At 53.6% G+C, this 23556-nt stretch overlaps 1 protein-coding gene across 1 annotated transcript; it reads right to left on the reverse strand.

Moving 5' to 3' along the window:
- Window positions 1-639: 639 nt before the first annotated feature.
- LOC112854272 (annexin A8) lies at window positions 640-18236 on the reverse strand. Its single transcript, XM_025917745.2, has 12 exons — window positions 18078-18236; window positions 13186-13276; window positions 12078-12172; window positions 10594-10707; window positions 9745-9835; window positions 8911-8990; window positions 8348-8407; window positions 7722-7815; window positions 7372-7467; window positions 5623-5681; window positions 4362-4484; window positions 640-1511 (listed from the first exon to the last, which is right to left on the reverse strand). The coding sequence occupies exons 1-12, from the start codon at window positions 18096-18098 to the stop codon at window positions 1452-1454; spliced, it is 984 nt and encodes a 327-aa protein (XP_025773530.1). The 5' UTR covers window positions 18099-18236; the 3' UTR covers window positions 640-1451.
- Between the last annotated feature and the right edge of the window lie 5320 nt (window positions 18237-23556).

The raw sequence follows: 23556 nt of genomic DNA on the forward strand, positions 1-23556 counted from the left end.
ATCTTCTTTATCCACTCATCCATCAATGGATATTTGGGCTCTTTCCATCCTTTGGCCATTGTTGACAGTGCTGCTATAAACATTGGGGTGCATGTGTCCGTTTGAAACAGCATACCTGTATCCCTTGGATAAATACCTAGTAGTGCAATTGCTGGGTCGTAGGGTGGTTCTATTTTTAATTTTTTAAGGAACCTCTATACTGTTTTTCCAAAGTGGCTTCGTCAGCTTGCATTCCCACCAGCAATGCAAAGAGATCCTCTTTCTCTGCATCATCGCCAACATCTGTTGTTGCCTGAGTTGTTAATGTTAGCCATTCTGACACCAAATTATTTTTAAGAATACAGATGCATTAAAAAGAAAAAGGAAAAAAGAAAAAAATCCCAGAGCAACTGTAAAAGTACCTGAGGACTATGTCTGTTTTATCAGAAGTGCCCAAAAGGTTATTCTAGCAAAAATGATTTGGAGGTGCAGAGGATACTTTCAGTGCCCTGGCCATGTCCCCTTTCCCACCTCTGTGCTCAGGTTTGTTTCAGCGCCCCCCTCACCCCCATGACAAGCTTTTAAAGATCACATTTCTTTTATGAACGCGGACAAATTAAGTTGGGCCTGGTCTGGCCACTGATAAAAATCCAAAGGCACTTAGATTTGAACGTACAAGTCTTTATTATTCTGAAAAGCACAACCCAGACATCTCAGCTTTAGCTGCCATTGCCATTTGGTTGGAATGAGAGATGCTCCCTGCTCATGTCAGAGGAGGAAAGAACAGCTCCTTTGATCAAGGATTGGATAAGCCTGGGCCCCTCAGAACACAGCATCCCTGGGGTGGGACATCGATTTGCAGCTTTCTCTATTAGTTAGACAGCAAGGGAATTTTTATTCTACCTACAGCCTCAAGTTGTGAAGGGTTTTTAGAGGAGGCTCGTGAATGAATGTGAGGGACCTCCCAGTGGGCCCGAATGTGTGTGTTTCTCTCTCAGCGGCTCACATGCATGGGCTCTGAAACACATGGGTTCCTCTGGCCTCCCTGGTGGCCTTTCAGAGAGGCATATCAGCTGAGACGCTTATGCAAATTCCATATTCTCTGGTCTTCGCAGATCTTGATTTAGTACATGGGGTGGGGCTGTGTACCTGCGCGACCTGGGCACAGGTGACTCTGGCACAGCTTGGGAAGCTCCTTGTGTGGAGGAAGAAACAACCCCTTCACACCAAGGTGTCTGCCAGGCCAGATTATACTCAGGTTGGCAATGTGCTCACACCCGGAACTGACTGGGGGAGGGGGCAGTGGAGGGAGGAGCCCCAGGCAGAGAAGCTGGCTGGAAAGCACTAGAAGCTGGGAGACAGAAGACTGAAAGGCAAGTTGGGCCCCCCCCCACCCCCCCAATCCATGGCCAAGGTTGAGCAGGCAAGGCCCTGTGGCTCCGGCTTCTTGGCCTTTGCCCCACTCTGAGCCTTCAGGAATCACTGCCCACCAGGTTCAGCAGGGCGTTCTTGTAGTCGCCACTGGTGTCTCCCTGAGGACAGGAGGGACAAGAGAGTCACAGGGGTATCTGTCAGCTGCGGTTATTACTACAAGTCATGGTCTTCGGGAAGAAACCTGGCACATCCCCTGTGGGTTCCCATGACACAGGCCCACGCTATGTCGCCCACCTTTTCTTGTTTTCCATTTCAGGCTATTTCTTTGTATCTCCTTTTGATTCTCTTATGAGTACAGGGGAGCTTAATGTAGAAAATGAATCACAGACACAGTTCTGCTCTGGAGCAAGGAAGGCATTTGGATGGTCCCCTACCCCCGTCAGCTGTCCCAGGACTCTTCCCCATGTCAGGACCTGGGCAGGACCCACCACTCATTTATTTGACATGACCCATCATTTATTCAACACCTCCTACTGCAGATCAGGGAACCGAGGTTGGAAGTAGGGCCCCCAGGGCCATATACCCATACCCACATACCTAGAGGCAGTGGGGGAGGTGGTGAGAGCCCGGCTTTGGGTCCACGCAGAACCCAGACCACAGCTCTGTCACTCACTGACCCTGTGGCTGAGGCAAGTCCTGTCTCCACCCTGAGACTTCTGCTCATCTGTCAGCTGACGTTGATGCTGATACGAGCGTTGCTGAGATGTGCTGAGGAGTGACTAGCAGGGGAAACGTGGGCTTGCCTACATAGCAGGTGGCTCACATAGGGGGGCAGCAGCTGTCTCCCAATAGGATAGACCCCACCAGGCCAATGGCTGAACCCCATATGTGTGGTCTACCAGTCCCCCTTAGCTATGAGGCGGGTCCTGATAGGTCTGGCTGGTCCAGGATCTGCACACAGAGCCAGGGAGAACAGGGGAGGGCATATCACCAACTCCCTTTTTATGCAGTTGAGGAAAAGCGGAGGGTGAGGATATAAGTGATAGGGGTGGGCCAGTTCCCCTTTCCTATGCGCTACAGCAGTTTATGCCTCATGGGAATCACCAAGTCCTTATCGGTTTAGTCAGCTTTGCTTGTGCAATCATTTGGGCGTGAAATTTTCTTGTAGATTTTTAACCACATTTAAAATTTCTTCCTTCCTTCCTTTCTCCCTCCCTCCTGTCCTTCCTCCCTTCCTCCCTCCCTTCCTTCCTTCCTCCCCCTCCCTCCCTCCTTTCCTTCCTCCCTCCCTCCCTCCTTTCCTCCCTTCCTTCCCTCCCTCCTTCCTTCCTTCCTTCCTCTTTTACTATTCACAAAACAATTTTTGTAATATAGCATTTTTGTTTCTGTGTTATTTTGCTTTTTTTCAGAAAACTATTCATGGTGTCTATCTTTTTAAATGTGTGGGTATAAAGTTATCCATGGTTTTGTTTAAAATTTTCTATTAATTTCTATACAGAAGTTTTTAATGTTGATATCACCATTTGGGCATCATTTTTGCTTTGATGACAACTACAGAGAGTGGTATATATTAAAAAGAAAATATTTGGCAATTCCAAGTAAATTTTCGTAAGTGACAACAGTAGGCAAAACCTAATGAGGGCGGGCTTTCTTGTATGTCTAGACGGGGGACTAGATCATCGATGATATTTTTCAGGCGCTAATTAGCCTGCTAAGTCTCCATCATGAAGTCTACACACTGGATGCATCAAAGTGATCATTTTCGCTCAGTGTTTTTGTTCCTCTGAAGTCTGACCGTGGCTCAATCTAACTGTGATGGTGAGAAGGTAGAGACATTTCCCTGGTGCCATAGAAACCATGTATGGTTGAAAATTTCCCTAACACTCTCCTGGGACTGGAGGCTGGGAAAGCCATTGCTGCAGGTGACACGTCAGGAGCCAGGGCTGGGTTTTGGGCAGCCCTCCTGTCTTTTGACAACACTGGCTGGAAAGCCAAAAACAAAACATAGAATAATCCCACAGTCCTTCACCCCCACCTGCCCCTGGCCCATCCTAAGACATTTTAAAGTAGAAATGTCTTGGGGCGCCTGGGTGGCGCAGTCGGTTAAGCCTCCGACTTCAGCCAGGTCATGATCTTGCGGTCTGTGAGTTCGAGCCCCGCGTCAGGCTCTGAGCTGATGGCCCAGAGCCTGGAGCCTGTTTCCGATTCTGTGTCTCCCTCTCTCTCTGCCCCTCCCCCATTCATGCTCTGTCTCTCTCTGTCCCAAAAATAAATAAACGTTGAAAAAAAAAATTTAAAGTAGAAATGTCTTTTTACCATACTGTGAGCTATGTGTTTCTTGGAAAGAGTGGCTGACAACAGATATTTGTAGAATAACTAGAGACTTGACTTGACCCAATGGAGACTTAGGGGTATACTTCTCGAGGTTTGACTTCTGCTCATGAAACTGTCAAGACCTCATTTGCATTAATAACTAGAAGAGCTATTACAAAATTACAGCGGTGTGATTATCACTGCATTTTCTCGGGTCCAGAAGGTTTACTGACTAGCATCTGGTTTGGTAGTGTGCTGGAGCCCATCTGACTTATCTCCTTAAAATCATGCTGCTAGGACTAGATGTGAAGTCTAGATTTGAAAGCTACTGCCTCAATTCCTACCAAACTATATACTGTCATTGACATTCGGACGTGGCTTCCTCCCTCTGAAAGGATTCAGTGTGTCATTTTCAAAGGGACGACCATAGCTCGAACGCAAAGCCAGCTCCGGGTGTGATGTACACGGGCCTCCATGATCTGGTCTGTGCGCACCTGCCCAAGTCCCCTCCCAGCCCTAGCCACACTCACCCCCTTGCCAATCCCTGTACACACTGCATGGCAATGAATGCTCAAGTGTGACACCCACTGGGAAGGGATGGACACATGTGACTTAGGACTTTGGTCACAGCATCCAGGCCTCCCAGTAATGCCTCCGTTTCAAACTAGTGGTAGAATCAGGAACTCATGGCTTACCATGATCATGCTGCTGAGGGTCTTGCCGTACATCTTCGTGAACTGACACTTGATAAGATTTAAGTCAATTTCGCTTCTTGAAACGATGTTTCTTATCAGGGTTCCATCACGCGTCCCTGCTCCCTGGACAAGACGCAGCAATCAACAATCACTGCTGGCCCTTCTGGTCCATCTCTGTGATGAGGGACGCATCTGTGCTTTGGGTGCAGGGGGCCTTACGGGGGGATGGAGATGCAGGAATGAGCCTCTGCTTCATCGGGTGAAGCACTGAGAGGGGTACTTTCGTAGCTCAGGATCTCCATTCCCTCAATCTCTTCTCCCTCACTGGCCCACATATCAGCACCTATTGGGAGCCAGATGTCCCAAAGTGCACTGTGTGTTGGCTTTGCCACGTCAGATTCTAGGCACAGAATACTCACCACTACAGGAATACGACGTCTTCCTAGGGTAGCGACATCATGAAGCTCGGCTCAACTGGCCAAGTCACAAGCAGGACCTTCCTGCTTACTTTCATCTTTGACTAGTCTCATGTCAGATGGCCAAGGGAACCCCATGCCCTCTCTCACTTCCTGGTCATAGAACTTAGGACTCTAATTGCAGGTGGTACCAACAAGCACAGATCAGAGAAGGTGGCCACTGACTTCAGTCTCAGGGAATCACTTTGAATGTCTATCTTCCAGTTTGGTTCCAGGTGCCGGAAACTTCACCTGATACAAGTGGCTTGGATGTCTGTTTGAATGGCTAGTGCAGCCTCTTGGACAACAGACAAACCCAGATTGGCATATCTGAGATGCACACGAAAGTTGAGTGCTGCGTGTGACAATCTCCCTCTGAATTTCCATTCAAAGGGCGCCTTGACTTCCTGCTCTCTCCAGGAGGTCACATGGTGGGATAAAAAGGACAGGTGGCCTGGCTTGGGTTCAAATCAAGACTCTGCCACTTATCAACTGTGTGACCTTGACCACAAGCCCTACTTTCACCATCTCTAGGATGGCAGCTATGACACAGGTCTCACAGGATTGTGATAGAAGATCAGTGCAATGAACACCTGCGAAAACACCTGCTCAGATTCACCCTCACGAGGTGTGGATTCCCTTCTCTGGACTCAGTTTGCCCTTTGAGAACTACAGCATTCTGATCACAAGAGGTTGGAATAATAGAAGACACAGTGTTGAAGACGGTAGTGGCTCTGAACACCTTGGCTTTGTAGTTGGTGCCGAGTAGGGCTGACAATAAAGGGCACAAAAGGCAGAATAGTTACCTTCAAGGCGTAGTAAAGTCGCTCTGCAAAGTAGCTGTGGAGGTTCCGGGTGCATTTCACTGACAAACAAGAAAGCTCTGTTAACACTAGAGGTTGTAGGTGGCATTGTGTACATGTTTATTTATTTATGTCCTGCCTTGGGTCTTAAGGGCCAGCATTATGCAATTCTTGGCCTATTTATTTATGCTTTGCCTTGTTCAAAAACAAGAGGCTTTGCATTGGGTGGGGCGGGACAGGGAAGGAAGCCTGGGGCACTGGGCACAGGTCTGAAGGCACAGAGCAAGCAGGCAAAGCATGAGGTGTAAATGCACTGGGGTCCACAGGGCCGGCCCGTGGGAGGCTGGTTCTGTCCAGGGCAGCCCCTAGGCTCTTACACTCCAGAGCCAGCTTTGCCAAGAATCCGGCCACTCAGCTCCACAGAAGAGCCATGGTTATAGTGACCACCGGCCTCGGAATGTCCACTTTACCTGTCGCTTATCAGTAAGGTCCCTGCATTTGAATTTCCATGTGACAGATGGGGCCCAGCCCCAGAGCACTAAGGGCATCAGAGAGTGGGCCCCACACTCGCTTTCATAGATGCTGCTGCAGAGACTCGGCATCTGGGTCAGGGAGGTTGGCACTCTAGCCCAGGGCAGCAGAAAGAGTGTGGGCTTTGCTTGAGGTAGGCCGGTGTTCGACAGCCTGCTGATGGCCTGGCATGACTTCATTGTCTGACCTGCCTGCCTTACCCAGTCCTCATCTGCGAGGGGGATGATGGGAGTCTTCAAGGAGAATAGGAAGCGGCCAGCACAGGAGGGAACTGCACACCCTGCTTTTCCCTGTCCGAAGATTTACCAGGAGGTCGTTCAAACTCCATGCAGGGGCTGACTCACTGAGATTGGAGCGGGGGGTATGCTGAGATGCTCCGACATAGACGGGTTTTTATCACAGCGGTCAAAGCCTGCTGGGGAGTGTCAGATGCCCCGGGCCACCCTGCAAGACCCAGGCACACCGTGGAGCTCCCCTGACTGTCCAGCACCGGACGGGGACAGCCTGGTGTGGAGGTGAGTGTCCTAGCCCCGGGGCCCTGACCTTGGCTGCATCATGGCGGGGAGGAGAGGAAAAGTCCCTCGCCCCTGGGCCTCAGCTCTTTGCTGTGCCACGGTTCCCCTCCCTGTGATCTCAGTTCTGGCCCCCAAGATGTGGTCAAGCTTTAGGGAAGGTTCTCAGTGCTCCCCAGCATCAGCCCATCAGTGACTCAGTTTGGACTCCAACTATGCATCATCATTTCTTCGATGAGCAACCAAGGAAGAGACTAGGCTGCTGGCTCAGGTCTAGACAGGTGGCTTTCTTCAGGGCTTCACAGCCAGATCCAGAATATTCCCTGTGTGGCTGTTGGAGGGGAGCACAGGCCCTGGGTCTGACATAATCCTGCAAATGCACACACACATTCACATACTCACTTATTCTCACATGCCTCCTGCTCACACTCACACTCACACTCACACTCACATAGCACAGGGATTACGTGGGCAGTACCGAGAATAGTCCTTGGTGGGACACGCCACACGGAAGACACGGGGGGTAGAATAATTCCAGTGTCCTGGGCTGAAGGGTACATGTGTGTGGCCTGGAGGTGGCCAGCGGTGGTCCCTTGAAGGTGGACGTAGGGACCCAGTTGCTTGCTATTGCCACCCCGGGCACTGCCCCACTGCCGAGCCCCGTGACTGTGGACACCCGCGTGTCTGAGCACCGAGCCCCATCTCTTACCCACTGTGAGCATGGCCTCCTCCAGGGAGCCGTGGGTCTCACTCTTGATGCTGTCCTCAATGCTCTTGCTGGCGATTTTCTCATATTCCTCAAACACTGTAGAGAGACATCCTCTCTTAAGGGATATGCGGTCTCAGTGCGACACCCCCGGCGTCTCAGATCAGAGACTGCATACCCACGTGCCGCCCCTGACTTCCACCTGTTTACTGGGGAAAGGGTCCCTTTCCCTGGCTCTCAACCCAGCTGCATGACTAGACAAGGATGCACACTGGATAGTCAGCGTGAAGGGAGAGGCCCTGTGGCCAGGGCGCCCTGCGCCGCCTTACATTGCCTCCTTCCTTCCCCGGTACCTCTCATCAGGTGCGTGGCACTGCGTGTGCACAGGATGGTGATGAATTTCATCTCGTCAGTCCCGTGAATCTTCTCGCCCGCGGCGTACAGATCCTAGCATTGGGACAGCCGCAACAAGCCAGTGAAGGGGAGCATGGAGGTGAGGTCCCCCCACCCCCCGACCCACCCACCAGGTCGCTTAAAATCCCTTCTGGATACCGGGCCAGAAGCCACTCTGCCAGCTCCCCTGCCTCCCCCTGGGGCTTTGCTCTGCCTCTGGGCATCTCCAAGCACTCTGCCAGCAGGCAGAACTATGGCGATCTGAATGTGCCCAGTGGGTCCTCAGAGGCCTAGAGTCCCCAGGTTGGGCTGTTCCAGGACAGAGCTCCAGTGGACCCCTCCCAAGTCACTCCCCTTCTTGCTTTCTGAGTGTCTCCGACACCCTCACTTTCCTCCTGGGACACCAAGGAGATAAAGGTCTGCAGAGAGCGGGGCTGCGTCCTGGCCTAGCTTAGTGCCAAAGAGAACCCGGATGGGCAGAGGGGCTGAGTGAGGCTTCCAGGCATCAGCCCCAGGAGTCTAGATGGCAGAGGGTGGGGCAGGAGGCCTGCAGGGCAGAAGCAGCTGAGGGTGTATGTAGCCTCACCTGTGCATCTTGGACGGCCAGTCCTGGGTCCACAAAGCCGCTCACGTCATCCCTGCTGCCCTAGGAACAGAAAAAGTGACTATGTAAGGCAGGCTAGCCCAGCAGAGCAGCTGAGGCAGAGGGGAGAGCTGGGCAGGAGGGAAGGCAGGGCTCTACAGCTTTCTGGCCATGGGCACTTCAGCAGGCCAGTTACCCTGCCCGGGGCCAGGTTTTTTCATCTGTAAAATAAGAGTAGTAAGGGCTGCCTCCGAGGGAGCTGGGGGAATCAGTGAGCTAAGGTAAGCAGAGTGCCTGGCAAGGGCTGTGTGTGTGAAGCACCCTCTAGGGGACAGGGCACTTTCCTCCCAGTTCTACGGCGCCCCCATGTGGCTGTCAGGGAGGTGCAGGTGTGAGAATCCTCCAACCACGCAGGGAGGTAGGTACCCAATGAGCCCAGGCCGCTGGGGCTGTACCTCGGCCCTCGCTCCACCCCACCCCAGCAGCTCTGCCCAAGAACTGCTCCCCGGGGCCCAGCTGATGGGGTCCTCCAGGCAAGGGGCTCCCAGCAGCCTGGGCTGTGATACCTGCAGGAGGCACACCAGGATCCTCTCCAGGTAGCCGCTGGTGTCTGCCTGGATGTCTTCCTCCAGGCTGGCCCCATAGTCTGCAGGGGAGACAGGACCGTGAGGCACAGACCCGCTTTCCTCCTCCCAGCCCCATTCCCCACGCTTCCCCCAGTTAAAGCCTTCTGGTAAGAATGAGTCACGTGGAGTGGACATACTCCCCAGGTGTCTGAATGGCAGAGGCCCCACCTCCTGGTGGTCACTCAGAATGAGGAAGCAACACAGACTGCCAGCCCAGCTCCGATCGCAAAGGTGGGTCAGGCCAGAGAGCCCCTCCAGGGGCTGCCTCCTGAGCTCTGCTTCATGTGCAGTTTGGCAAAGCCAGAGCCTTCAGGCACATTGCCCACTGGGCAGACCACGGGGAGGACATGCTGGCCTCCGTTTGCCTTGCATCCTGCAGACTCCACGATAGCTGGCCTGTGGTCTACACCCCCCATTGCAATGGGGCCCCCGCACGGTCCCCAGGGTCAGCCTGCGTCCAGCCAGGAAGGAGCCAGCCCCATCCAGCACGGACACAGCCCGGGGCCCACCGCACTGCCATGCCCTCAAGGGGCAGAGAGTTTAGGGTGCGTGCCCCTCTCCCCCAGCAGCCCGTGGGCTTCAGGGGGCTTAGAGACCATCAGGCACAGGACTGGGCATACAGTAGGTGCTTAGCACCCATGTGTGGAAAGGCCCAGAAAGGGTCTCTTCCAGTGTGGCTCAGTGCACCGCTTGTCCCTCATCCCCTGCCAGGCTGACAAAGCCTGTGGCCATTTCCAAGTGAGCCTCGACCTCAGGCCTCACACCTTCCCTCACCTTCCTCGTAAGCCTTCATTATGTCCTGCAGCTGGTTCTTGGTCCGAGAAGCCAGGATTTCAATGATGACGCCCTCCTTGGTTCCCAAGCCCTGTGGATAAAAACCTCTGTCTGCTGGAGAGCTCTGCCCGTGCCCTCCTGCTCTGTCCACACCCTCTTAACTAGAGGCAGAACCGGTCACTGCTCTGCCCCCTCCGATGGGGGCCTTCACTGGGGGGTGTTTCTGGAGGAAGTTGCACGTGTTTGTCTCCAGTGGTGGATCCTGTGGGCAGGTGAGGCGATGGGAAAGTTCTGTTTTGGCTCTGCCCTCCATGCTGGTTGGTCTCCAGCTGGGTCTCTCCACCTCTCTGAGCCTAAGGCTTCTCTCCTCGGGATAAAAAGCTGCCCACCCCGAAGGAGGATTAGAGATAACAGATGTCAAATGCTGGGGCCGCACACCCAGTGAGTGTCCTTTCTATGGAGATGATTCTTCTAGCCGGACCCTGATTCCCTCCTTGATCATCTGCGAGGGCAGAAGGAGCAGTGGGAGTAATAGGAAATCCGAGAGACCAGGCAGAGACCGCAGACGTAGCTCTCTATTTCTTGCACACCTGGTCTGGCGCTGTCCTGAGAAGTGCTGAGTTTGGCTTCCTCATGGCGGGGGGGACGGCAGAGGCCAGCCGGTCTGGGTGTGGGGGCAGTCTGGGCAGCAGGCTGCAGGCTCAGCTGGCCCGGTCATTTCAAAAGGTGGCTCAAGGGGAGCTCGGAGCTCCCAGTGCCAGGCTCTCTTGGGAAAGGTGTCCCAGGCAGCGCCCCCACCCAGTCCTCCTAGGTGTTTCTGCCCCTCCCCCACCCCACCTGCTTAGTTACCTTCATTGCATCGTGCAGCTCCTTGGCTTCGTATCTGTATGGTGGGTACATGAGGGCCACGATGAGCCTCTCAAACTTGCCACTCAGCTCTGACTTCAAGGTCTCGGTGAGATCCTAATGCAAGAGAAGGAAGGACAATGTTCTGGGTGTTCTGCCCACCTGAGTGTGGACAGCAGGGTGCCAGCCAGTCCTGGGGGCTCTGGCTGGACTCCCCTGTGGGCTCTGCCACGCGCTGGTGCTGGCTGGGGTTTCTTGGGCCAACCGCTTTGCCTCTCTGAGCATCATCATCCTTACCTGTGAAATGGAGACAGAGATGCTCCTGCTTTATACCATTGCTTAGGGGACTGGCCGAGAGATGTGTGTGGCTCGACTCAGCTCTCAGTGCAGTGCTGGGCCGAAATACACATTTATCATTGCTCATCATCAAATCCCGTCACAGCCCATGGGCACTGAATAGATGCATGATTGAATTAAGGAATCTATCTCATGTGTGTCTCCTTCTAGGGACACTGGTCTCCAGAAGAAGCCATGAGACCACACCCAGCTGATCTGCACGACACAGCAAAGGACCAAGGACCTCGTCAGACCTGGATTTAAATCCCAACCTTGTTGCCTGTAGGCTCTGGGATCTTGGGTCACTTATTCTACCTCTTAAAACATCAGTTTCCCCTAATGCTGAATGCAGAGAATAATGCCAGTTGTGAAGATTAAGAGAAAGAAATTTAAAAAAAAAAGTTAAAAAGGACACTGGTGCCCCCTGGAATATTTAGACTTCATCATTCACTTTCCTGCGTCAAATCTTCCAACTCATGACATGCGTTGGTGGAGGCTTCCTCCAGCCACGGCTATGTGTGCCTTTGTTCCTGTGTTTGGCTAGTGCCCCAGTGCCTGGCTCTGACCCGGGCTGGAGGAAGGAAAAGGGAGAGAAGGAGGGTCCAGCCTGTGTGCTCCCCGGAGCTCCCTCGGGGCAGAGGGAGGAGGCACGGGGCACAAGAAGCTCCAAAATGAAGGGAGAGTCCTGTGCCATAGAACGGAGTGGAGCTTGGCCTGCACCTCTGTGCGTGGGCAAGAGAAGGGCATTCCAGGCTGTGGGAACAGGGTGAGCAAGGTACAGAGGCCGGGAAACAGCTCAAGGACAGGGCTGTGGAGCCAATGTCAAGGAGCTCGGTGAGAGAGACGGGGGTGGAGAGGAGGAGGTGGGCAGGCTGGACTGTAGAATGTCTGACACCAAGCCAGGGGTGTGAGGAGCCATAGGTAGCTTTTCCCAATAAAACGCAGGATGGCTAGTGAAATTCTAACTTCAAATAAGCAATTAATAATATTTTTGGTGTAAGCGTGCCCTATCCGCCCCATGGTTCTAGAAGCTGGCCTCGAGACAAGGGCCTCACCCAGAACAGAGCTGCACCCCCCCCAGGCTGTCTCCAGCCACAGCAGTGCCCGCCCACCCCCACCCCGAGGAAACCGGACTCCCGTCCCACCCCTACCTTGCCAAACTGCGCCTTGAAGGACTTGGCGATCTGTTGCCGCTGTGCGTTGCTTCTCTTCGTGAGCACATCGATGATGGCCTGCTCGTTGGTCCCTGCAGGGGGGCACAGTGTGAGCACCCCCACTGCTCCCAGGGAGGCTGGAGGCTGAGCAGGAAGGAGGGAAGCTGCCTGGTGGCCAAGAAGTGGGCACACACCTCCTAGATAGCTCCAAAACCTGACGATTTCATGGTGTCGATAAGACACCTAGGCCGGAAATCCTTCTGTCCTTTCCCCACCTCCTACCCACACAGTGTTGGGGTGCTGCCTGGGGCCGGTCTCAGGGTGATAGAATCTGAGGACCCTCTGGTCATCTGGTCTGCTCTGGACGTCGCCTGGGGCCTTTGGAGCTTGGACAGTGAGACCTCCCATCCTGTCTTCTCTTGTGCTAATGGCATTGGGGAGAAATAAGACCGAGGGCCTGGCAAACTGGATCTTAGTCCCATCCCAGCAGCCCGTGGGCAAGCAGTCTCATCTCCCCGAGCATCCCTTTCCTCCTTTGGGAAGTGGAGATGACGGCAGAGATCTCACAGGAAGTAGAGGTCATGAGCATGCTGTCAAGATTCACCTAGAAACGGCGCTTCCAGGCCCTGGCTGGATTCAGGAATGTGCACACCGGAGACGAGGAAGGAGGCCCTCTGTGCCCAGCCCAAGCAGAGGGGGGAAGCTGAGTGTCCCAGTTCAGCCCTACAGAACCTTCAGCTTCATCCCTTCCAAAACTTACAGACAGTGACAGGTGGGTCCAGAGTTCCTGAGGCCATTCTGTGAGAAGCCTCAGACCAAGCCGGGTAAAGGTGCCCACCCAGGGACGCGTAGGCACGCACAGCAGATGGCCTCCTCTTCCCGCCCAGGGAGGCACAACCACCCTTCCCCTTCTCCTGCCTTGGGGGGTGGGGGCGCATGTAGACCAGGGCTGGGGGGAGGGGGCCTGTGTGCTTCTCTGGGTGCCGGGAGTCAGTCCCAGACTCCCAGGCTGTCCCCTGACATCCCCTTTGCAGAGCTGTGAACGCAGCGGTCTTGAGCAGAGCGGGCAGGCGCTCCCGAGGGAAGGCGGAGGACGTCCACTCACCAATCCCCTTCATGGCTTTGTAGAGGGTCTCCGCGTCGGGGTCTGGGTTAAAGTGGGGACTGCCCTTGACGGTAACACCCTCCTGTTCAATCTGTAAAAAAAACCCAGGCCTGTTCAAAGTGGGAAGGCAGGGAAGGCAGAGCAGACTGCCAGCCCACCTCGCAGGCTGCCCCTGCAGGGCGAGCGCACAGTTCAGCCTCTGCGGGCCACTGGTGGAGGATCTCAGCTTTCGGTGCCAGCGCCAGCCCTGGGGGGTTGGGGGACACAGACTTGTGAAGGTGGCTGGCACTGTGGCCACTTTCAGAGCCGCCGCCCAACCTCTGGTGTCGGGAGGAGGGAAGAACAAGAAGGAGGTCCTAGGATGGGGGGCTGGCCTGAGAAAGGAGCAGCAGGGGCTTGGGGGGACCTCCTTCAGAGTCCAGCAATGGTTCTATTGGGATGACAAGGGCAATTAGCCACGACGTGCTCCTGCCCACCTGGCTGCCTTCGGAAGAGGCTTACAGTTTCCCTGCCTCAACCTTCTCACCAGACCTGTTCTTGGATCTTTTGTGAGAAGAATCCTGAGGCTGGGGAGGAGGTTTACCTGAGATGATGGGAGCTTGGGAGGAGAAGGGGGGGGGGGGCCTGCAGGGTGTATGTACAAAGGAACACGAATGGCAGTATATCCTATGACGTGTAGCTTGGGGTTAGACCTCCTGGGGGGTCTCTGACTCAGGCCAGCCACCCAGGAGTCAGCTGTGTGGGGAAGCTACTATTAAGTGAGGGTTCCCTGAGAGACCACAGCCTGCCTGGCCTGGTTGTGAGGAGTCAGTGGTTCTCCTCTGGACTCTGTGGGACTGCCAGATCACCTCCACAGAACCGCTCTTTGGTTAATAGGCTGGCACCACCCAGAACCACAGCTTGTGGGAGGGAGCCACATAACCTCTCCTGCCCCTGCCCCTGCCCCTGCCCTGGGGTGTGGGCTCCGATCAGGCCAGGCTTCTCCCAGCTAGTGCCATCTGAGGGCAGGGAGCAGGCCCCACCTACCACACCCCCCCCAGCTCCCTCCAGCACGGTTGACAGGCAGTGGGAAAGGACAACGCACCCCAAACCACAAGGACAATGAGCAAGCGAGGACAGGCTTCATGGAGTTGAACGCGCTACCTGGAGAGTGGGCAGACAAGGCTGGGAAGAGAGGCATGGTCTGAGCTCAAGCTGCCTCCTTTCTGAGAAGCGGGTACTTAGAAGAAGGTAGAGAGTCAGGGCACCCAGCTGAGCATCCTGACAGCTTAGGGCCTTTGCAAGTCCCCAGGCTCATGGAGGACAGAAGGTTAGGTTTAGAAAGAGCTGCATGGTACTCTGAAAATTGTGATATAAACAAGATAACCAAAGTACTTGGGCCCTTGACCTGGGCCAAATCTTTAATTCAGGGCTTGCCCGAAGGCTCTTTAGATTTGTGCCCTGTAGAATTTCACAGATGCAAATGAATGATCTTTTTAAAGTATGTGTTTGCGGGAAAGGGATAGTAGAGGAGTGAAGGGAGATTGGACATTGGAATCTGAAGAAGACTCAAGAGATCCTTCAACGGAAAGGAGTTTAGTCCCATTGTGTTTGGTCTCTCTTGCACTTACACACCTACTTCTTCTAACTGCCCCTCATCCACTCATCTACTTTCCCACCTACCCACCCACCAGCCCACTCATTCATTCATCTATTCATCCATTCCCCACCCATTCAACAGCCACATCCACTCATCCATCCACCCATCCATCCACCCATTTAATCACCACATCCATCCTTCCTCCCTCCCTCCCTCCCTCCCTCCCTCCCTCCTTTCCCTTCCTTCCTTCCTTCCTTCCTTCCCTTCCTTCCTTCCTTCCTTGTCCTGATTAGATACAGGGCAGATTGCCATCTGTGGGGTATATATGAGGATATTCCTTTTCAGTAAGAGGTAAAAAGGCTTTCTATACCCTTTGGTTGAATTTCCAATGTCTGGTAACAAATTTTCCTATCTCATTTCTTAGCACCAGGCACAAGAAACATTTCCTTGCTCAAAGCCCATCCAGAAGAGCCTGTGTGGTCCCAGAGTTTGCCCAATTGTGTGCATGAATACATTGTATCCCTTGTTTGTGGAGTCTGAGCTGCTGTTACTACCCGTAGCCATTTGATCATCTCCTTTGGGCCAGGCCCTCTGTGCAAGATGCTGTAGGTGTTGTAAGTGCAATGCTGCACAACTCCTTGACTTCTCCGATACTTGCACTAGGTAGGTATGAATGCCCCATTTTATAGGACAGGGAGTTGGGCTCAGAGCACTTGGCAAGGTGACACAGCTAGTAGGTGGTGGTGTCGGCACTGGTCCCAGAATCTGACTCAGAAGTTGAGCTCTGTGTACTTCCCTCTTTCGATGATGACTATTGATGACTCCACCTTTTCGAGACAGTGAACTTCCCTAGAACCCTTCACTGAAGGAAGCCTTGCCCACAGGGTCTCTGGGGGCTCAAGCTCTGGGTGCCACCCGTGAGGGGCTTTCTCCCTGCCCCCAAACTGGCAGTAAACGTGCAGTGACTGAGTCACTGGGGAGCAGCCCATTCAGCAGGTCTGAGGTCAGCTCGGGCGGTGGTGTTAGTCAGTCGCTCCCAGGGGGGTGGTGATTTTGCAGCATTAAGAAGCCTCAGCCTCTCTGCCCACTCCGAGGTTTTAGGGGATAAAAAGTACAATTATCTGGAATCAGACCCCCGAATATAAGCAGGGAGGGATAGAACTCCAGATCTTCCTATCTGAAACACCGCGCTGTTGGAGGAAGAGTCTGTCTGGGCCCCCTGCCTGGAGTGAGCTTGTCCAGACAGGAACATTTTCACCGAAAGGATGACCACCCTGCCTGAGACTCTATCTGTAAGAGCTCTGTTCAGGGAAGCCGCCACACCTTTACCCTCCCTCGTCATGAGGCTGCCTTGGGAGACAGGACTTCATCTCAGTGAGACAGGCACAGACAGGCGCCCTCTAGCTGATCTTTCACAAGCCACCCCCCGCCCCCACCCCCACCCCAGTCCTGGGCCTGGTCTTCGCTGGCAGCTCAAGCTGTCCCAGGTGGGGTCTACCTGTGATCTTGCTGACCCAAACCAGTTCCCCCCACTGGTTTTGGGGCAGTCAAGGTCCACCGTTTGGGCTCTGGAAATGGGTTTCTCAGAGTCTAACCCAGACTCTAGCACTTACTAGCATGGCCACCTTGGGTACCCGCTGAGCCTCCTGTGTCTCAGTTTCTTCATCTGTGGATAAGAACACTGGCATCTACATTGTAGAGGTGGGACGAGGCTCAAGGGAGATATTGAATGTGAGATGCTTAGAGGGATGTCTGGCACACGATAGGTGCTCAGTGAAGGTCATCATTATCCTGCCAGGTTGGCAGGTTCCCGCAAGGAGGCTTCACCTGCCTGGGGTTCCTGCCACACTGAGAGCAAGGCCCAGAGCCAGGCAGGCTAGGCCAGCAGCTGACAGTGGAAAAGTGCCCAACACCGGGCTCTCCCTGCCACGTCTGCGTCAGGCCAGGCCAGGCCAGGCCAAAACTGGAGGCCACTGTAGCCCCTTGACCTGTCCTGGCTGCTTTGCCGGGGCCCAGACAACTGCCCCACCATTGCCACTAGCTTCCTCTCTGTCCAGGCTTGGTTTGTCTGAACCCAACAACTCCTGGGTTGAGACATTTGTGGCAAAGAGATTTCCTGAAGCGGGATAAGCCTGGGTCACCCACTGCCCCTCACAGACAGCTTGGGGACGGGGGTGGAGAGAGACCTGAATTCTAGCTAGATCCCTGCCTGCTAGCTGTGGGACTGAGCAAGTCACCCAGTGTCTCTGAGACTCAGTTTTCTCATCTATAAAATGGAAAGAGCAGCCCTGATGTCCTGGGGTGCCTGGGGGTGAAATGCAGGAGTCGTGCCTGGGCACAATGTCACCCGCAGGTGTCATCTGCTTGCCCTTTTTGTCCCTGTCTTGTGTTTTCAACTCCTTTGCATGAGATGGCCTCAGACTCAAAGCCAGGTGAAACACTCCCAAGAATCTGTTAATTCAGCTGGGACGCAGGAGACCTGGGGACAGGCTGTGCTGTCTTCCCTGCCTCAGTCCTCCATGACTCTATAAAGCATGGATTTTAGCCACTCAAGGCCCCTGTGGGCCAGGTCCTCCTGCCCTCTCTTCTCTTTCTTCAGTCTTGACTAATAAACACCACTGATCCCCAGAGGACTGCCTGCCTTCCCATGCCCTAAGGTGTAGGCATTGATGGATCCTCCTTCAGCCAATTTGATCGTGTTGCTCATCATCTCAAGGGTCTTCAGTGGCTCCCCATTACTCTTAAGGTAAAGCCCAAGCCCCTTGGCCTGCCATGTGAGGCCTTTTAGGACCTGCCCTGCCTGCTTCTTTAGGTCTCTCTGCCCCCATTCCTCTCTCCTCTCACCCAGGACCCTCTCTGGAGCCACTTCTCTCCAAAGCCAAGCTGCCCACCCTTCTGGGCTTTTGTGTGTGTGTTCCCTCTGCAAGGAACTATCTGCTTGATTCTCCTCAAACACACGGATGTGCACACATACCACACGCATGCACATATGACTCACACATGATAACCCGTAGCTTCGAGCAGCCTGACCCCTCCCTGCCGGGGCTTGTCCTCTGGGCTTCCCCAGCCTCTCAGTTCCCCTCAGTGCATTTCAGGGTTCCTTTATCTGTCTGCCCCCCACCCCCCACTACACACACACACAACTTCTCTCCTGTGAGCGCCTCTAGGGCTGGGACAGTCTCTTCTCTCTTGCTTCCTCAGTGGGCAGTCTGGTGCATGGCCGGCAGGCAGCGTGATTGTTGACTGAGCTGACTTCTGTCTACCGACACCCTGCAGGCACCCAACCTTCCACCTCTGCTTGCTCCGCACTTACCCAGGCTTTCCACCAGGCCATCTTGTTCGCCTCTCGATCGTCTTTCCCCAGGGAGACGAAGTAGAACCGGTCCACCTTCCCTCCGCTCTGAGAGGCACAGGACTGGCCCTCCAGAGGAGAGGCCGGGTTGCTTGGGGTTGGGTGTGGTGGTGCAAGCAAGGCCCCAGGCCCCACCCTGCGCCGCCCCCGCCCCCCTCCCTTTCCCTCTGGGCTCTGCCTGGCTCTGGGTCCCTCCTGTGGCTCCCAGGCCGCACCCAGGCACCGCCCCGGCCTGCCTGTGGAATTCTGCCACTCGCTGCCAGACGTCTGGGCTGTGGCTGTTACGCAGACTGGAAATTCTGAGTCCCGACCTTTGAAGTCCGCACTTAGTAAACATGGCTGTAGTTTCATACTATCTTTACTAGATCCTATCTATATAAAAAAAAGAAGGAAACCACATCTCCCTTTCTTTTATGGCGCAGTTTCTACGCCATTAACAGGGCAGCGGGGAGCCCAGCAAAGGACATGGGCACTGGCGGCCTCCATTTATTGGGGTGTCTCTAAGTCTGGACACCTCTTTAATCACTGCGTGCATTCTGTCCCCCTTATTCTTTGCCTCAACCCCAAAAGCAGGTGTGGGCGCCATGTGCTACAGTGAGAAAGAGGCTCCAGTGTTCAGGTCCTTTGCACAAATCCTGCTTCTTGAGCTGTCATCCACCAGGTCTCTCTGACTTGCTCTGCACCTGCTGTGTGCTGGGCCTCGTAGGACGCCAGCCGAGGGAGGGAGCCAGCTCCCCAGGGAAGAGGTTCATTTTTTTCCTCTCTGGAGCTTGACTTCCCTGGGTCCCCTGACTAGAATGTCCGCAGCACACTCTTTCTACCCAACTCTTAACCCGCCCTTCAGGGTAAACACAGTGGCTCAGGGTTACCGTGAGGCCCCTCCATCCTGGGGAGGCTCTCCCGGGGCTTCCAGAACCCCTGAGTGAAAAATAGCCCCACAGTGGTGTGATTGTTTCATATTTAGTGAAACCTCTCAGGGTAACAGATAAGAGTGATCCCTTGATGCAAAAATCCTCTGGTTTCCTGACCCTGAGTCCAATACTCTTTGTTCCACACGCACGGTGTCCCAGGCTGTTCTTTCTGGAAGTGTGGGCTGGGGTGGGTGGGGACAGAGCTGGATGCATAGGCTGAGGGAGGCAGCCACCACCCAGAGCTGCCTGAAGACTGGGCATCGCTATTGCATAGCGCTGTGCGGTGCCATCAGAAAGTCACATGGACTTTGGGGACCCACACTCCCAGGCTTCTTGGGAGCCCTTTGGGTCAGAAGCGAGGTGCCCTCAATGGTGGGGCTTCTCAGGACTTCAGCTGCCCATGCCCATGTGCATGTGGGGGCGTGCCCATGCTGTGGCATGAGTACGAGTGTCTAGTGAGTGGGTCCCCTCCAGGAGGCTGCGGTTGAAGTCTAGTTATGAGGATGACCTTAGACAGGACTAGTGTGATGGGCCCTGGCAGAGCCCAAAGAGAAATGCTGGACCCTGAGACCAGGACAGGCCACAGAGTTTGGTACAGACACGATCTGGCCCTCTGAGGGGCCATCCTTCTTAGTCTCTTTATTACTACCCTAACTGACCCTTGGGTCTCCTTCCTGGGCCCTCTGTTCTTCCCCCTCCTCATCAGAGGTTCTGAACCTTGGCTGTCCTTTGGGATTGCTTGGTCACCTCCTACCCCAGGCACAAAAGCCCTGAGCCTTCCCCGTCCCCCATTCCCCCTCTTGCAGGGTCCCTTGACTCAGTAGCCCCATCCCTGGATCATCCATTGGGGCCCACATTCCTGTGGGCCTCTGACATCATGTGTTGTCACCATGTCCATTCTGGAGTCTCTCACCTGCTCCCTTGTGCCCACATTCTGCTTTTGTGCCTAGTTCCTCCTCCTGATGGCCTTTCCTCACTTTTGGGTGGATGTGGGCAGCTTCCTGGCCTTGGCTATGGGCCTCCACCCCATCTGGAGTGACACTTTGTCCCTGGATTACTGGGTCACTGAGTCAGGCAGGCAGAAGTTGCCTGAGGCCACGTTGAGTGCCTGAGCACAGTGCCTGAGCCCTGCTGAGTGAGCTCTGGCCCGGGTGTCAGACAGAACAGATAGCTGGCCACCTCTGGGGTGCCTGTCTGAACACTTTGTGTAGGCTCCTCATGCGGGAAATCACTGCAGTCTGTCCTTCCCACAGCTCAGGCAGACAGTGTGAGGGCCACACCCAACGACAAGGCTGGCAGAACCTGGCCCAGGGCCTGGGGGTGCTCAGTACCTACCCAGGCTAAGCTAGACTTCTCGTGAGCAGTGTTAGGAGCTTCCTGTGGGGTGCCAAGATCTCCAGCCACACATGTCACTCATGGCACAAAGAATTATGGATGCTGCTGTGTTCCTGACACCAAGCTGTGCGGGGGAGTGGGAGGGTGCTGGAGAGCAGTGGGTGCCATGGAGCAATGCGGTTGGTATGAAGGCAACATGAGCAGAGAGCGGCCTCACCAGGAAGGCCGTGTGGGCCAAGGAAGGCGTTTTTAAGGCAGGAGGGCATGAGCGTGTTTAAATGCTCTTGGAATGTCGAGAAGGAGAAGTGAAGACATAGGAGAGAGAAAACAGAACAGTGACGCCAGCTCCCTAAGAAGTGGGAGCCAGGGCACAGCCAGAGACTTTGACATTAGTTAGGAAGGAAAACCCCAACCCCAACCCCAACCCCAACCCTCTCTGTCGTGATCTGTAAAGGAGATGGGCAGAGAATGGGGGCATGTCAGTAAAGAGAAGGCATTCCTTCCAAGTGTTCTCAGGTTGTTTTAGTCTGTTTAGCAGGAGGTGATAGAAAATGCCGAGTGTGGGGTGAAGCAGTGAGGTCGGAGTTTGGCCGAGGTTTGAAATTGTCATTGTGGTAAAAAATGAACCTATGGCGGATATCCAACTTGAATATTGGTCATAGACTTTGAATCACCCTGACGTGCCAAGCCTGAGTGAAGACTTCCCTGGTCCATATGAACATGGGACTTGTTTTAACCAACTGTGTACAGACCCAGGAACCCGTTCTGTCCCATCCAGAGAGCTAGTTCTGCATCCTTGATCAGCCCCACGAGCCCTTCTAGAGCCTTCTGGAGAGTCTGCTGCCTCTCCCTCTCAGCAGACCTCTCAGTGGGTTTCTCTGTGGTGTTTGCTCTCTGGCCTGGTGAGTCAGCAAACGTGGATTTGTTCCTTTGTGTGTTTGAGTTCCAGGGCCTTTGTTTTATCCTTTGATCACTGGGGATGAAAGAATGAGCTGCTATGGCTGTAGTGTCTCATTCTCTCCTCATTTATTAATTTCCCTTTTCTGGTTTCCATCTCAGGGAAAACACAGGGACAACATCTGCAGATCCATCTCTCAAATTCTTCCATTTTTTTTTCTCTTCAATTATGTCTAGTCGTAGTAAATTTCTAAGTTAATGCCATTTTAAAACTTTGATCTTTGGTAAGCTCTGGCATTTTCATAATTAGTTGTTCTTGTCTTACAGCTTTTCTTTCTTTCTTTTTTTTTTCTTTCTTTCTTTCTTTTGTTTGAACCTTTCGCACAATCCTATTTTAATGTCCCGTTTAGACTTCTCTATTATCTCTACTTTCTGGGCCCTGAGTCTTATCGTTTCTTTTATCTGCTGGCTCTCTTTGGTTAGACACCTAGAATTTTTTCCCCTTGAGCTCCTTTTCAGCAGCAAATGTTCTCCAAGAGACCCCTATGCCCTGGATGGGGAAGGCATCTCCAGAGGGAGAGGGTCATGGTTGGTTTTGCTGACACCTGATAGATTCTGTTAGGTCCAGAAGGACTTTAACGCTAAGTTTTCAGCTCATATTTTCCACACCCTCTCATACCACACTGGGGACCTAGGGCCCTAATTTCCCCTCATCTGGGCACTGGCTTGGGCTGGGGTTGAGGATTCTGGTTCTGTTTTATGGGGACCATTACCCTCTGCAGCTCTGACCTAAAAGGGAGCAGATCCAGTCTCTACGTGCCTGAGGGCTGAGGCTTCACCTCTCAATGCATCTGGCCAGAGGGCCTTTGCTCTGACCAGATGTAAATATCGTGCTCAAGTCTTCAAGGCCTAATAGCCACACACTGTTGTGAATTGACTTAACTTCAAGTTTCTTCCTCCTCCTCCTCCTCTTCTTCTTCTTAAATTTCTGGCAATCAGAAAATGGCCTCTCTTGGGGCGCCTGGGTGGCTCAGTCAGTTGAGCGTCCGACTTCGGCTAAGGTCATGATCTCGCGGTCCGTGAGTTTGAGCCCTGTGTCGGGCGCTGTGCTGACAGCTCAGAGCCTGGATCCTGTTTCAGATTCTGTGTCTCCCTCTTTCTCTGACCCTCCCCTGTTCATGCTCTGTCTTTCTCTGTCTCAAAAATAAATAAACGTTAAAAAAAATTTAAAAAAAAAAAAAAGAAAATGGCCTCTCTTATGTTTAGCCAGAACTTGTGTTGAAAGTTGTGTTCAGCACTGAGGCCTCAGTGGCATAGGTTTCCCCCAGTAGTATTCAGTAGCCCAGGGCAGGCACAGAAAAGGCAAAGAACTGGTTTTATCCATGTGAATCAGAAGTTTTACGCTGAGCATGTGACACAAAGAAATGGGACCAGAGAAGTGCATCATATTGGAGTGAGGTTGGTCTAGATGCTGGGCCCTGGGGCCTGTGCTGTAAACAGAAGGGGAATGACTATGGATGGGGCATTCTGATAGGGTTAAAAAGCAATGGGGTGAGAGGAACGAGTCAGTAAACTGGGAGCATACATGGTGTTGGCGAGAGGGAGAGGTCTGAATTGTGCAGTTAAGGGATTACGGGGCTCAGGGTGCATTCAGGGGTAGGGAGATGGAAATTCAGTGCAGGAAGGTGGCCAAGAGGTCAAGGATTAAGAGGTCACGGCATTGGATGGGACATACCACGAGTGTTGAGGTTCCCTGGGATAAGAGCGGGCGTCGGACTGCATGGCTGTGTCAGCCAGGTGCCCACGTGTGCAGTCAAAGGGGAGGAGATGGGCGACTGGGGGGAGGAGGGAAGAGGGTGGCACAGCAGAGTGGGTCTTCCCTGAGTCCTTGGCAGTGTGCAGAGCCCATGCACTTGGGCACACTGGGTTGGGGTACAGAGGCTGGAGTGGGCCCCCTGGCACAGATCCAGCCGCCCCAGCCATGAGTCTGCTGTTAAACAGGAGGCTATGTGTTTGGTGAGAGGCCTGTGGGTTGGAAAAGTGTGTGCTGAGGGTTTAGGGCATTTCAGGCCCCCCCAGCCCTGCCAATACTCTCCCATTTCTTCTCCAGGTTTTAAAGACATATCCACTGTCTCCAGAAAAAGGAAAAATATGTGTGACGCATAATGGACATGTAGTTAACTAAATGCGAGACAGAAGCCCCCATCATGTTTGTTCCATGGCTCTGTTTAACACAGACATTTAATTTTTTTTCAATGTTTATTTATTTATTTTTGGGACAGAGAGAGACAGAGCAT

The sequence above is a fragment of the Puma concolor genome, chromosome D2 (assembly GCF_028749965.1).
Source record: "Puma concolor isolate L17-30 chromosome D2, mPumCon1.1.hap2, whole genome shotgun sequence".
Taxonomy (NCBI): Eukaryota; Metazoa; Chordata; class Mammalia; order Carnivora; family Felidae; genus Puma; species Puma concolor.

What these genes read in the sequence shown, in the direction of transcription:
- LOC112854272 (XM_025917745.2), bottom strand. Translation starts at nt 18,098, where the DNA reads ATGGCCTGGTGGAAAGCCTGG. An exon ending in AATGAAGGCTTACGAGGAAG is followed by an intron (nt 8,991 to 9,744) that starts GTGAGGGAAGGT and finishes TCTCCCCTGCAG; the next exon opens with ACTATGGGGCCAGCCTGGAG. An exon ending in TGGCCGTCCAAGATGCACAG is followed by an intron (nt 7,816 to 8,347) that starts GTGAGGCTACAT and finishes TCCCAATGCTAG; the next exon opens with GATCTGTACGCCGCGGGCGA.